Below are 15896 nucleotides of genomic sequence, written 5' to 3' on the forward strand. Positions count from 1 at the left end.
GTGAGTAAAAAGGTTGTCATAAGAGCCAAGCATGAGACAGACAATCGCAGATTTAATGCAAATAATTTAATAAATAGAGGACAAGGCAAATAAGGGGGCCAAACAAGAAGATTGTAGTTAAAGCACAAAGAAAGTGCGAGGTAGAAGAGCTGTACAAGATAGGTTTAATAATGAGCTATTCATAGTGATGAGTCCAGGTGTGAGCAATCATTATCATGGCGAGCTGGAATGGCATGTTGAGTTGAGTGCAGATTTATCATGGGAAATTGAGTTTCTTTCTGGAGAATTAGAGTCCATGGCAGGCAGACAGACAGTGACTGGACTGACAAAAAGAAACACAGCCTAAATTCCTCTAATATTTTCTTAAACTTTAAAATAATTATGGAAAAAATGAAGAGACACTTCAGTTTCTGAATCAGTTTCTCTGATTTTGCTATTTATAGGTTTATATTTGAGTAAAATGAACATTGTTGTTTTATTCTATAAACTACAGACAACATTTCTCCCAAATTACAAATAAAAATATTCTCATTTAGAGCATTTATTTACAGAAAATGAGAAATGGCTGAAATAACAAAAAAGATGCAGAGCTTTCAGACCTCAAATAATGCAAAGAAAACAAGTTCATATTCATAAAGTTTTAAGAGTTCAGAAATAATCAATATTTGGTGGAATAATCCTGGTTTTTAATCACAGTTTTAATTTCATGCATCTTGGCATCATGTTCTCCTCCACCAGTCTTACACACTGCTTTTGGATAACGTTATGCTGCTTTACTCCTGGTGCAAAAATTCAAGCAGTGTCTTATTTTTTTTACAGAGCTATATATTAACATTGTCATCTCTAATAAATGCTAATGCTAATGCTAATAAAAGCCTACAGAGTCCATTTGAGCCCGGAGTGAACCCGGTGTGGGTGATATATGAGCACCGGGCGCGTGGTGGTGGTGATTAACACCGCTAACGTGAACTCTCTGTCCTCAGATTTCCATTTCTTTAATGCGAGTCTCGTCCTGGGTGATGGCGATCGTGTGGCCGTACTCAGCGAGGGAATGCGTGGGCAGCGCCGAGTGGGAGCCAGAGAGTGAGGGAGCTAGAAAGAGAGAGATAAAAAGAAAGAGAGAGAGAGAGAGAAAGAGCGAGAGAGAGGAAGGTGACCTCAGCCACGCTTCAGCTCCATCATCAAAGAGCATGATTAAGTAGAGATGAGCGTTCCTGTCCTCGGGGGCATCCCAGCGCTAAGCGAGGGTCTGAATACAGCGAGCCACAGATAAACAGCCTTTCTTCTCTCTACCTCTCTCTTTATCTCGCTCTCTTTATCCCTCCATCACTCAGGGCTTGAGTCATTTCTCTTCATCGCTGCCACCAGGCGGGCACCGGCACCCCCCGATATCTTACTCTGCGCTCTGTGCTAGCGTTAGCGCGGTAAAGTTAGCGGTAAACCGAGACATTGCCACCTGTGGTACACTGGTTTTAGCGTCCAGCATTTGACTGCGACTGGTTGCGTTGTAATCACGAGAATTTGTTGTTTTTCACTGGGAAAATTGCTTTACATAAACATTTCAGAACTAATCGCACACGACGACTAGCGAATCCAAGCCTACAGAGGTGAATCCCTACAGAGGTGAATACCCACTTGAAGTGAGCCCAAAACGAATGGGTACATATGAAGCAACTGAGCAAAATTAGTCCCTTTCAGTATTTTCCTTCTTAAAAATTATGATTACCACTATATTACCATATCTATTACCACTTTATTGTGTGTTTTATGTCTTTTATTGTATGTTTTCTTCATAACAAGAATACAAATAAAACGCTAAAAGTTTGTCTCAGCATCTCTAGCTAGCTTATTTTCCTGCTCTACTCTACCTTAAATGGTGCAACACAGACAGCAGAGGCTGCAGCATTTAAGGTGGAACTGAAAAATTGAATAAGGGACATTCCAGGATTTCAGGGGTGGTCACTTTTAAAAATTTGATCTTCAATTTGATCATTTTTAGTCATATATTTATTAAATACAGGTAAGAGACTATCAAAAAGTTTGATTCGTCAAGCTCAGGTATCAAAGCAGTTTTTTAAAATTAGATTTTTCAATATATTTGGTAACTTACAGTAACAGGATTGTGAGTAACAGGGTTGTAAATCTAGGCTAAGTTGTGGTTTACCCCAGGAACAGATGATAACTGTAAAATTTAGCTATGTATACAAGATCAAGCACAAACATGGTTATATAAGTATATAAAGTAAATTTGGACTCTACTCATTATTAGTCTTACAGTATGAGTAACAGGGTTGAGTTCACTGAGTGACACACACAACCTGGACTAAAACATATTTGGAAAAAAACTTGAAAAAGGTTAGAGCACTTACTCTTGGTCTTGCCATGTGGGCAGAAAATGTCCTTGTGATGTCACTTCCTTTGTGCCAGTAGACAAATATTTTTAACTCTTTCTCTGCAGGTAAAATTCCTTATGGTAACAGGGTTGAGCGCATGTTGTGGGACACGACTTAATAGCATAAAAACTGTAACATGCAAAACAATGTAGACCAAAGAAGTTGTTTTCATAAGTAAAGGAGATGCAGATCAACAATATACAAGAGGAAGTCATTTATTTAGAGCTTATTTTAATTGTTAAATTTCCCAAAGGAGTTGGTCACCCAATGAGTGGGACAAGAGAAAACGGCCATTTTTTGAGGTGATCCAAAGGTATTCGCTCTTTTGAATAATATCTAAAGAGCTTATTTTTCCACCATATTTTACAGTTTGTCTTATAACAAGTACATTTTTCACCAAAAAAATAGTCATTTAGATATTTTGGATACGTACATTTGAAATTTAAGTGGTGGGACAGGAAATGTACCAAAATCCTGGAATGTCCCATAAAACTGAATAAAATATAAGTTAATAAAAGCTAATTTCAGATTCTTATTCAGAGAGAAATTATTAAATTGACTATAATAATTAATAATAAATAACACTGCAGCACCTGCCCTTTTTTTAAGACATATGATAAACCCTTAAGTTAACTAGTTAACCAGCCATTCGTTTTCCAGCAATTTAACCCAGTAAACATGAGTATAGAGTGAGTAATCTAACTGCATCTGTTTTTACACTCCTTTCTCACGTCTATGGGTTGAATCACTGCGTTTCCTCATTTCCTGTTTGTGAGTGAGATACCAGGAAAGATAATTTTAGCAGTAACAGTGCATTTACACTGAAAAACGTGAAAGGGAAAGAAAAACGTGGCTCTTTGTAAAAGATTTCTCACTATGAATACAGATGTTTTATTAACTGCAGTTTATCAGAATATTAAAAAATTACAACACAAGTCATATTCAAAGTCTACAAAATATACAGCTCTGGAAAAAATAAGAAATCATCCAATTTTTTTACCAATTTAGAAACCTCTGGAATATAATCAAGAGGAAGATGGATGATCACAAACCATCAAACCACCAAACTGAACTGCTTGAATTTTTGCACCAGGAGTAAAGCAGCATAAAGTTATCCAAAAGCAGTGTGTAAGACTGGTACAAGCTGTACAGGGTTAGGACAGTAATTAATGTTAGCTGAGCTAGCTTAACTTTAGCATTTATTTGTTTACCAAAAGACTGGCTGCCTTTTTCTCTGTAAATTTCACTTACATATGACTCACTGTAAAGCACTGCTAAGGTAAATCTATGGTTATAAAAGCACTTCTTAGATTAATCGAGGTTATTATGATGATTTGTTGGTTTGTTTTCTTTGTCTTTGTAACGTGTTTAATCATGGAAAAAAATGCAAATGAAAACCTGCAAAAAAACTGTTTATTATTCTGTATTCTGGCTTTAGACGAGATCTTTCACTTTGTTTGGTTTTGATTTTGGTGCATCATTAGTTTTTAAGGTGTTTTTAGGAGTATCTTTACTTTACTTAATTATTTCCATTCCAGTATTTTACACTGGGGATCTCTAGTTTAAACTCCTAAGACCCAAACTCTTGCATGGCATGCATTTTTGATTTCTCTTTTTGTTTTTTGGGCTAATTGGCACCTGATTAGTGCAAAAACAAAAAATTAACTTTTTACATGATGTAGTTTCTGAGAAAAATGACGTCCACATATGTGGACACTAGTTCTATATTTGGACAGAACACCAAACATTTGTGCAAAACTTTTATTTGGTGCCAGAACACAGCAGCATTTTTTGCCTGAGTGTAAAACAAAAATAGAAACACGAAGACCTAACAAAGTAAAAAACATAAACATTTACTGTATTTACTGTTTATTTAAATTTCTGAACAAAATAGAAACTGTAACCTGATAAACTCTTCTGCCACCACTAGGTGGCAGTATAATGGCCTCATAAGTGGACACCAGGCCCTTGTAGAGCAAAAATAAGTGTTTGCGTTCTAGACAACCCAAAGTGTGATGTCCACACATGTGGACGCCGGGTCCTGGGAGTTTAAAGCATGGTTTTGGTTCTTTCTCCTGCAGAGATCTGAAGCTGGATAACGTGATGCTGGACTCGGAGGGTCACATTAAAATCGCGGATTTCGGCATGTGTAAGGAGAGCATGTACGAGGGCATGACCACGCGCACCTTCTGCGGCACTCCGGACTACATAGCACCTGAGGTGAGACGTGGGAGGGGCCTGTGATAAAATGGGGAGGAGTTTGGGTTTAGAAATGATTTAGTTGAGGAAATGGGAAAAGAAGACGGATCATAATATCTCAGGGTAGTTTTGATTGTATTTAGATTATAGTAGAGATTGATTTAGCATTAAACACAAGTTAAGAGGAACATATTAGATAGATAGATAGATAGATAGATAGATAGATAGATAGATAGATAGATAGATAGATAGATAGATAGATAGATAGATAGATAGATAGATAGCATGGAGTTGTATAGGTTCCTAATAGAGTCCTGTGATGGATGGATGGATGGATGGATGGATGAATGGATGTTTCAGCATGGAATTGTAGATGTTCCTAATGGAGTCTTGTGATAGATAGATAGATAGATAGATAGATAGATAGATAGATAGATAGATAGATAGATAGATAGATAGATAGATAGATAGATAGATAGATAGATAGATAGAATACAAATACAAACAAGCTAGTTCATGCTTACCTGCAATAGAACTCACCATGAACAGTAGGTACAGATTCCTCCCTCAGACGACGTCTGCTGGCTAATCCTGCTGTGTACTGACTGATGTTCTCAAGTAGCAGACCGAAATGTTTCTGCAACTACTTCAACTGATCTAGGGGGCGGGGCTCTGCTTCTATGTTGGTTTCCTTATTGTGATGTCATTATTGTGATTGCTTATAGAAGCATATTGACACCAAACTCTTTCAGTTGATTCACTTAAAACAGATTGGTTAATAACATTTTTGATGTTTATTTTTGTGAGAGCACTATAGGATACTTTCAAACTTGAAATTGACTTTCGGATTGACTGACCTTCATTTATTTAAGTCATTTTTTTTTTACTTTTCTTCATTTAGTTGAGTAGTTGTTGCTTCTCATAATCTGGATTCGAACATTACTCAAATATTCACTATTCACTGTATACCTGTAACTCTACCTCTTCACTACTTTACTTTAACTGATGCTCTCAAACACTTTATTAAGAGGCAAGAAATTCTTAAAGTAATTAACTCTTGATGAGTTCAGCACAGCTGTTAACTGAAAGCCTGAATTCCAGGTGACTCTACCTCATAAAGCTGACTGAGAAAATCCAGCAGAGATGTACAAAACTGATCCGCTAAACAAGAGGAGATACATTAAGACTTATCTTTGAATTATTATTATTATTATTATTATTATTATTATTATTATTATTATTATTATTATTATTATTATTATTATTATTATTATTATTATTATTATTATTATTATTATAGCATACGTTTTTAACAAGGAATAATTCTTTATTATAGTGAGTTTCATTACAGTGATCCTGGATTTGCATCATTATCCAGCCTGTAGAACTGCAGTCTGACTCATGCTCTGTGTGTGTGTGTGTGTGTGTGTGTGTGTATGTGTGTATGTGTGTGTGTGTGTGTGTGGGAAGCAGTAAAATTAGGCCCATTTTCAGCTTTTGTCACAGTATGAACCCCCTGCGTGGAGAAGGACGAGGTGTAGGTGGATAAACAACAGATTGAAAGTAATAAAAATCTAATTTCTGACTCTTTTGGATGGACTTTTGGATTCCATAAGTTTAGAGACGTCTAAACTGTCTTCGCTTGTTGTATCTTGTCCAAACTAAACTTTTTTTTAAGCTTTTTTCATCTCTGAATCTAAAAACACATATTTAACTATTCAAAACATGTACTGATCAGCTAAATTAAGCCTTGCTTATTTTTTTACATGGTTTATAATCTGAAGATGGTTACAAAACTCATGCATTTTTAAAAGCAAGTCCACTAATTCCATTGATTTTCCCTCAAGAAATTCTTTATTTTAAAGAAATGTTTGAATGCATGTTCGAATAATTGATATTTATGACAAGAAAAAAATCGTTCCTGTTACTGACACTCACTCCTGTTACTTTTTATGTTTTAAGTAACAGGAATGAGTTTTTCAGCAGTCCGAGTGTAAGAGAGAGAGTACAGTAGGTCATGCTGCTGTTTCTCCATCAGCAGCCGGAGTCTGAGAGAAAGAGAGAGAGAGAGAAAGAGAGAGAGTACAGTAGGTCATAATGCTGTTTCTCCATCAGCAGCCGGAGTCTGAGAGAGAGAGAGAGAGAGAGAGAGAGAGAGAGAGAGAGAGAGAGAGTACAGTAGGTCATGCTGTTTCTTCATCAGCAGCCGGAGTCTGAGAGAAAGAGAGAGAGAGAGAAAGAGAGAGAGTACAGTAGGTCATAATGCTGTTTCTCCATCAGCAGCCGGAGTCTGAGAGAGAGAGAGAGAGAGAGAGAGAGAGAGTACAGTAGGTCATGCTGTTTCTCCATCAGCAGCCGGAGTCTGAGAGAGAGAGAGAGAGAGAGAGAGAGAGAGAGAGTACAGTAGGTCATAATGCTGCTTCTCCATCAGCAGCTGGAGTCTGAGAGAGAGAGAGTTTATCAGAGCTGGGGATGCTGTGCTTTCCTCTGAGAGCACTCTGATGCTGCATTAGACAGTAGCTGTATTGAGTACAGTGTTGTAGGATGACTCCACCCTGACCTGGCACCACCTCTACGTTCTTTACCCCGCCCACAGCCACCCTCCGAGAACCAGGTCACCCTGCCAGCCTTCATTACCGTCACCACGTGCGTTCACTAGAGGAAAGATTCACCACAGCCTCTCAAACGTGATTAAATTAGCTGCATTTTTCCTTAGTATTTACTGTAATACACCATTTACTCACATTCAGATTTACAACCTACACATCCTGTACAGTTAACAGCTGTGCTGAACTCATCAAGAGTTAATTACTTGAATTTCTTGTCTCTTAATAAAGTGTTTGAGAGCATCAGTTAAAGTAAAGTAGTGAAGAGGTAGAGTTACAGGTATACAGTGAATAGTGAATATTTGAGTAATGTTCTAATCCAGATTATGAGAAGCAACAACTACTCAACTAAATAAAGAAAAGTAAAAAAAAAGACCATTAAACACATTTTGATGATGATGAAACTGGTACTCATCAGGGCCGCTCCAGAAAGAGGAAGAGCAAATTGTTGATCACTTTTAAATTTGATTCCTTGATAAGTACATGGTGCTAACTTTATGGAAACATTAAAAGCAACATTTCCAAAGCTAGAAGTTAAAACACTGATTTTTAAAGCGTTGACAGATTGAACATTCAGAACATGTTCAACTAACCAAAGATTGTTAGCTGTGTTGTTTGATATTCACTAAAGGCTTTAGATGTTTTGAAATACACAGCATTTGAATTATTGTTTCAATTACAAGTAAATATTTTATATCTAAGGTTATACAGCTCTGAAAAAAATTGGGAGCACTTAAAATGATGAGTTTCTTTGATTTTAGCAAATTAAAAACCTCTGGAATATAATCAAGAGGAAGATGGATGATCACAAACCATCAAACCACCAAACTGAACTGCTTGAATTTTTGCACCAGGAGTAAAGCAGCATAAAGTTATCCAAAAGCAGTGTGTAAGACTGGTGGAGGAGAACATGATGCCAAGATGCATGAAAAAAAACTGTGATTAAAAACAACCAGGATTATTCCACCAAATATTGATTATTTCTAAACTCTGAAAACTTCATGAATATGAACTTGTTTTCTTTGCGTTATTTGAGGTCTGAAAGCTCTACATCTTTTTCTCATTTTCTGTAAATAAATGCTCTAAATGACGATTTTTTTTCTGGAATTTGGGAGAAATGTTGTCTGTAGTTTATAGAATAAAACAACAATGTTCATTTTACTCAAACATAAACCTATAAATAGCAAAATCAGAGAAACTGATTCAGAAACTGAAGAAGTGATCTCTTAATTTTTTTCCATAGCTGAATATGGCCCTAAATCTATATAAATGATGTGGGTGTAATGTATGAAATATTTAAAGCGCTGTGTGTGTGTTTGGACGCAAGCATAAAAATGTGTAGAATTCCCAGGGAAAGAGGCTGGCAGTCCCTCACACACACACACACACAAACACACACACACACACACACACACACACAGTGTCCCGGGGGGTTGTGGGAGTGTATGAAGAAGGTCAGTGTGACTCTGTGCCAGGGCTGTGCTGACAGCGCCCACAGCTGCCTCTGCTCTTACACCAGCTCCACCACATCTGCTCCGCCCACTATCTCTATTTATATATGTGTGTGTGTGTGGGTGTGGGTACATATGGGTCAATGTATGTTTATGCAAATGCGCCAGATGGCACTTTGTTTATGGAAATACCTAAATATAACTATTCTCCTGACACAGAATGATCTATATTTTGCACTGAAAATTAGATTTTCTTCTTACTATATTCACTAATACCACTTTACTACAACTTTACTACTGTACACAACACAAGCCTTATGTTCACCATGACCAGAAGAAGCTCCGCCCACTTCTCTACTACAATACAGAGTTACTATATTCACTAATACCACTTTACTACAACTTTACTACTGTACACAACACAAGCCTTATGTTCACCATGACCAGAAGAAGCTCCGCCCACTTCTCTACTACAATACAGTTACTATATTCACTAATACCACTTTACTACAACTTTACTACTGTACACAACACAAGCCTTATGTTCACCACGACCAGAAGAAGCTCCGCCCACGTCTCTACTACAATACAGAGTTACTATATTCACTAATACCACTTTACTACAACTTTACTACTGTACACAACACAAGCCTTATGTTCACCATGACCAGAAGAAGCTCCGCCCACTTCTCTACTACAATACAGAGTTACTATATTCACTAGTACCACTTTACTACAGCTTTACTACTGTACACAACACAAGCCTTATGTTCACCATGACCAGAAGAAGCTCCGCCCACTTCTCTACTACAATACAGAGTTACTATATTCACTAGTACCACTTTACTACAACTTTACTACTGTACACAACACAAGCCTTATGTTCACCATGACCAGAAGAAGCTCCGCCCACGTCTCTACTACAATACAGAGTTACTATATTCACTAATACCACTTTACTACAACTTTACTACTGTACACAACACAAGCCTTATGTTCACCATGACCAGAAGAAGCTCCGCCCACTTCTCTACTACAATACAGAGTTACTATATTCACTAGTACCACTTTACTACAGCTTTACTACTGTACACAACACAAGCCTTATGTTCACCATGACCAGAAGAAGCTCCGCCCACTTCTCTACTACAATACACAGTTACTATATTCACTAATACCACTTTACTACAACTTTACTACTGTACACAACACAAGCCTTATGTTCACCATGACCAGAAGGAGCTCCGCCCACTTCTCTATTACAATACAGAGTTACTACTATATTCACTAATACCACTTTACTACAACTTTACTACTGTACACAACACTATTTCTTAACATATTCTTGCACATATACATATATTTATTTATTACCCACTTGTGTACCTCATTGTATTGGACATAAATATACCATTTAACATTATATTAAAGATAAATTAGTATAGTATAAGTAAGTAAATAAATAAGATATCCTATGGAAAGGTGTAATAACAAAAAAATGGTTAAATTATGTCATATAGGTTTAAAAGTACGTTAAAATAATAAATTAATGCTTCACTTTAATTAATTTTCAGCCTGTAAGAGGTAGTTGAGGTTCAGCTATTTTGACACCTGTCATCCAGCGTTTAAAGAAACCGAGAAGGTCCAACCAGACAGCGCTTTCTGGTTTCTGCACTCATCAGTCCTGAGGCTAATGCTAATGCTAATGCTAATTGAAGACCTTAAGGGATTAGTTACCGTTTTCCAAAGAGTCACAATAATTGTCTCTCCATGAAAACAGATAATAGCTTTGACTTGCAGGTGCTGCACTTTTTTCTGTTTTATTTTGCTGTATTTCTGTATTTCATGCAGCTGCTAGACCAATCACATCTAAATAAAACACAGTAGTGGTTTGTAATGGTCTGTGAGGTCACAATAAACCCCAGGGTAACTTCTAAGCAACTGAAGGCCTCTCTCACATTGACCAGTGATAATGGTCAATAGTCTGTTGGATATAAGAATGTTTTGTGGATGGATAAGACCAAAAAAAAAGCTTTTTGGTTTAAATGAAAAGCATTATGTTTGAGGAAAGAAAAATACTGCATTCCAGCATAAGAATTTTATCCCATCTGTGAAACATGGTGGTGGTAGTATCATGGTTTCAGACTGTTTTGCTGCATCTGGGCCAGGACAGCTTGCGCTTATTGATGAAACAATTAATTCTGATTATTAATTATTGTTATTATATCATAGAATTCTAAAGGACAATATTAGGACGTTTGTCTATGAACTGAATTTTAAGAGAAGGTAAGGCAAGGCAAGTTTATTTATATAGCACCTTTCATACACAACGGTCATTCAAAGTGCTTTACAAATTAGAAAATACACAGAGAAATAAAAATAAAAAAAACATGTAAAAGATTAACAGTAAAAATGGAAATAAAAACTAAAATAAGAATAAAGCATGATTGATTCAAACATGATTAAAACAAAGAGAATTAAATTAAAAACATGTAAAAGAACAACAAGGAATTGGAAATAAAAATAAAATAAGAATAAAGCATGAATAAAACATGATATAAAAGTGCCGTTACAGAATAAAATGGGCGGAGCTGCAGTGTTTTAAGCTGAGCTGAAAGCCTGATCAAACATGTAGGTTTTCAGTCTGGATTTAAACATGTTTAGTGTTGGAGCTCTTCTAATGCTCTCTGTTAACTGGTTCCATTTAAGAGCAGCGTAGTAGCTAAACGCTAAACGCTCCCTCTCCGTGTTTAGTTTTTACTTTAGGCGGCTCTAACTGACCAGTTCCTGATGATCTGAGAGTTCTGCTCGGCTCATACTGCTGGATCTCATCAGATAAATATGCTGGTCCTGCACCATTAACACAATTATAGACCAGTAACAGTACCTTAAAGTCTATTCTGTAACATACTGGTATCCAGTGCAGGGATTTAAGGATGGGGTGATGTGCTCCCTTCTTTTACTCCTAGTCAGAACTCTGGCTGCTGAATTCTGAATCAGCTGAAGCTGTTTGATGGTCTTTTTTGGGAGTCCAGTTAGGAGTCCATTACAGTAATCAATCCTACTAGAAATAAAGGCGTGGATGAGTTTCTCCAGGTCTGATTTAGACAGAAAATCTCTGATCTTATTGATGTTCTTGAGGTGATAAAATGCTGATTTGGTGACGGCTTTGACATGACTGTTAAAAGTGAGATCAGAGTCCATTTGTACACCAAGATTACGCACTAGTTCTATAGATTTCAGGCTTTTTGAATCCAGATAGGCAGCTAGTCTTTGCCTCTCATTACTATTCCCAAATAAAATAATCTCTGTTTTATCTTTATTTAACTGCAGTTCTGTCCCATCCATTTATTTATCTGCTCAAGGCATTTACACAGTCAGGCAATGGGACCATAGTTGTTTGGGCAGAGGGCCATGTAGATCTGAGTGTCATCTGCATAGCTGTGGTAAGATATCCCATAGTCACGCATGATTTCACCCAGAGGAATCATATATAAATTAAATAAGAGGGGCCCAAGAATTGAACCCTGGGGTACACCACAGGTCACTGGCACAGTCTCAGAAACATTATTTTCCATTTTCACAAAGTATTTCCTTCCTTGAAGGTATGAACTGAACCATTTTAGGACAGTTCCAGAAATTCCAACCCGGTTCTCTAGTCTATCTATGAGAATGTTGTGGTCAATGGTGTCAAAAGCAGCACTGAGATCAAGCAGTAGTAGAATAGACATTTTTCCTGAGTCTGTGTTTAAACAAATGTCATTGATAACCTTAATAAGCGCAGTCTCAGTACTATGATTGGGCCGGAAACCTGACTGAAATTGGTCTAGACAGTTATTTATGGACAGAAAGTGCATAACTTGCTTGACGACAATTTTTTCAATTATTTTTCCAATGAATGGTAGATTAGAGATTGGTCTGTAATTGTTCAATAAGTTTGTATCTAAATTTTTCTTTTTTAAGAGAGGCTTCACAACGGCTGTTTTTAATGCATTTGGAAAAACACCCGACATGAGTGAGGTATTTACTATTTGAAGAATGTCTGCTGATATTGAGTAAAAGACATTCTTTAAAAACTTGGTTGGTAATGTATCAAGACTGCAAGTGGATGATTTGAGGTGACTCACTGGGACAGCTAAACTGGGACATGTTGACTATGATGCTTTTGCATGGTTTTGGAGAGCACATGGGCTCGTTGGTGGATATAGATGAACTGATGGTTTGTCTGATATTGTGGATTTTAGTATTAAAAAATTAGCAAACTCATTACATCTCTCAGTTGAAACTAGCTCAGGGGTCATATATATAGGTGAGTTAGTTAATCTGTCAACCACAGTGAAAAGAACTTTGCTATTGTTAATATTATTGTTAATAATGCTGGAGAAGTAGGATTGCCTAGATGTGCACATTATTTTATTGTAATCACGCAGTCTATCTTTAAAAATTTCTTTGTGAATGTGAAGCTTGGTTTTACACCATCTACACTCAGCTTTTCTGCATTCTCTCTTTTGGAGCTGAACTGCAGCATCATTTCTCCATGGTGCTTTCTGCTTGCATGGCATGGTTTTAACTCTAACTGGTGCAATCTCATCTAAAACTCTAGCAGTTTTTGAGTTGAAACTATCCAGCAGAGTATCTACAGAGTCTGATGGTTTGCATGGTGCAGAGCACACTTTGCTCACAAAAAGTTCAGCTGTCATGTCATTTATTTGCCTTTTCTTGTACCTAATCTGTCTGGTTTCACTGTGTATTGAAGTCCACATTTCAAAGAAGACACAGTAGTGATCTGATAGTGCAACATCCTTAATAGAGGCTGATATGTTGAGACCCTTCGAAATAACCAAATCCAGGGTGTGACCATGACAGTGTGTGCTTCCAGTCACATGCTGAGAGAGTTCAAAAGAGTCAAATACATCATAGAGTTCTCTGGCATAATTATCCTTGGAATTATCAATATGAATGTTAAAATCACCAGCAATAATAAAATGATCAAATTCAGTAGAAATAAAAGACAGCATATCTGTAAAATCATCAATAAAATCAGCATTGTACCTTGGAGGCCTGTAGACAATTACTAGTAATATTCTTGGTGTCCCTTTTAAAACTGCACCTAAATATTCAAAAGATGTGAAATCACCAAGTGATAACTGCTTGCATTGGAAAGTATCATCAAACAGCATAGCTACACCTCCACCTTTCTTGCCGGTACGTGAGACATTTAAAAAGTTAAAGTTTGGTGGAGCCGACTCAATTAATACACTTTCAGCACTACAAGAATTTAACCATGTCTCTGTTAAAAACAGAAAATCAAGCCCATAATTTGTAATAAAATCATTAATTAGATAGGACTTGTTTGTAAGAGATCTGATATTTAGTAGAGCTAACTTAATAACCTGTGCATTTTGTTCCAAAGACTGTGGGTTACACTTTACATACTGCAGGTTGGATATATTCACATTATCTGACCTATACTCCCTGTTCTTTCTGCTTCTGATAAGAACTGGAATGGGGGAGATAACTGGCACACAGGGTCCGTACTTGTTTTGAAAACATGTACTGCTGACTTCACCATTGTAGCAGCACGGACCCAAAATATATCAGTTTGCTGGATTACTTGTGGCGGCCCCTTCCCTTATGGTGGAGGGAGGTGGGAGGGGCTCCTGCTGGTGAAGAAGTCGAGAGCGGAGCTGTCTGTCCGTCGGTTTAGGAGCTTGTCTCTTCTTTTTGGGTTGTGGGGGGAGTTTGTTTAATACTTCCTCATGTTCATGTTCACTGGGCTTCATTTTGGTCCCCTTTTCTAACTCCTTGATTGGGGAGTGTAGTGGTGGTGAGGATGGGGGTTGCTGGGTCCGTGAGGCAGTAGGTGACTGTGGAGGAGAAGTTGTGCTGATTTTCCGCTGTACCTGAGGACTCGCTGACAGAGAAAGCGTCAGTCTTGTCCCTGCAGATACCAACTTCTCCATGGTTGCTGGGAAGTTCAGGTGGGGTGATGATGGGGTGGAGATGGAGGATGATGATGATGAGGTGGAGATGGAGGATGGTGTGGAGTGTTCATGCAGTTGCGGTGTTTCCGGCAGCTGATACAGCAGAACATGGCTCCCGTCCGATAACTCCGCAGTCTCTGTGGGGGGAGGATGTTGTGTCTCTGTAGTGCAGACAGTGTCCTTGGGTGTTAAAGCTGACATGTCTTCACCAGTGGGAACAGAGAAGTTGCACAGAGAAAAAAGGAAGTTCTCTGACAGGAATTTGACTCCCCTCTTATTGGTGTGCAGTCCATCTCTCCTGAAAAACTCTCTCTTCCCAAAAAACAGATTGAAATTGTCAATGAAGTTCAGTCCGTTTGACCTGCAGGTTTTCTGAAGCCATATGTTTAAAGCCAGCAGCCTAGAGAACATATTGCAGCCTCTTGCAGGTAGAGGACCACTAATGAATGTCTGGATGTTGAACTTGCGCAGTGTGGTAAAAAGATCATTAAAGTCCCTTTTTAACACCTCAGACTCCTCTTTCCTTGTATCGTTCTTTCCAACATGAACAATGATCCGTTTCACTGTTCTGTATTCAGCCAGTAGTGTTGGAAGCTTCTCGTTCAGTTCAGAAACTGTGATGTTTGGCTCACATCGAACGATGAGTTTCTGATTATTGTTCATGCCATGAACAGAGTCATCCCCCAAAACAAGGGTGTCTGCTGTGGCCCCAGCCTGGAGCCCTGTGGCTCTCCTGGGGTGTTTTGAATGGCTGAATCTTCTGGTTCTTTCTGTATCATACTGGCTGGTATTAGGAAAATCATTGAGGTCTTGCAGTGGCTCAAATCTGTTTTGCAAACTAAGTGACTGAAACTGATTTCCTCTGGCTCTGTGCTCTGATCTCCGAGCAATAGCTTTAGCATTAGCATTAGCCAGATGTGCTATGTTAGCAGGAATGGATGATACTACAGAGCTGTATGTGGCATGGCGTTTGGGTTTAGCTCCAATGCGAACCCATTGCTGGTTTTGCCCATATCTTTCAGCTGTACTCACATTAGGGATGTCCACATGATCTGCTGGTCCAGTTCTGTTCGTCTCCACTGCTCGCTGCTCCGTTAAAATCCCTGCCCGTTGTCCGCTGGCAGCACTCCCACACTCCGACGGTCCTTGAACAGTGCAGAAATGCCAGTCCTTAAACTCTGATAACAAGGACCGAAAATTTGTTGGACTTGTTTGTCATTCTTTGTAGAAGATTGTAGCAGTTCTGGCAGCACAGGTGCTCTG

General features: G+C 38.0%; 1 protein-coding gene across 2 annotated transcripts in view; it reads left to right on the forward strand.

Moving 5' to 3' along the window:
* Positions 1–15896, forward strand: part of prkcab (protein kinase C, alpha, b) — a 217513-nt gene that overhangs the window by 178229 nt on the left and 23388 nt on the right. For both annotated transcript variants that reach the window (XM_049468131.1, XM_049468132.1), the window contains one exon: positions 4475–4613. In XM_049468131.1, the coding sequence (XP_049324088.1) occupies positions 4475–4613 (139 nt within the window). The remainder of the gene's footprint in view (positions 1–4474; positions 4614–15896) is intronic.

The sequence above is a fragment of the Astyanax mexicanus genome, chromosome 19, assembly GCF_023375975.1.
Source record: "Astyanax mexicanus isolate ESR-SI-001 chromosome 19, AstMex3_surface, whole genome shotgun sequence".
Lineage (NCBI taxonomy): Eukaryota > Metazoa > Chordata > Actinopteri > Characiformes > Acestrorhamphidae > Astyanax > Astyanax mexicanus.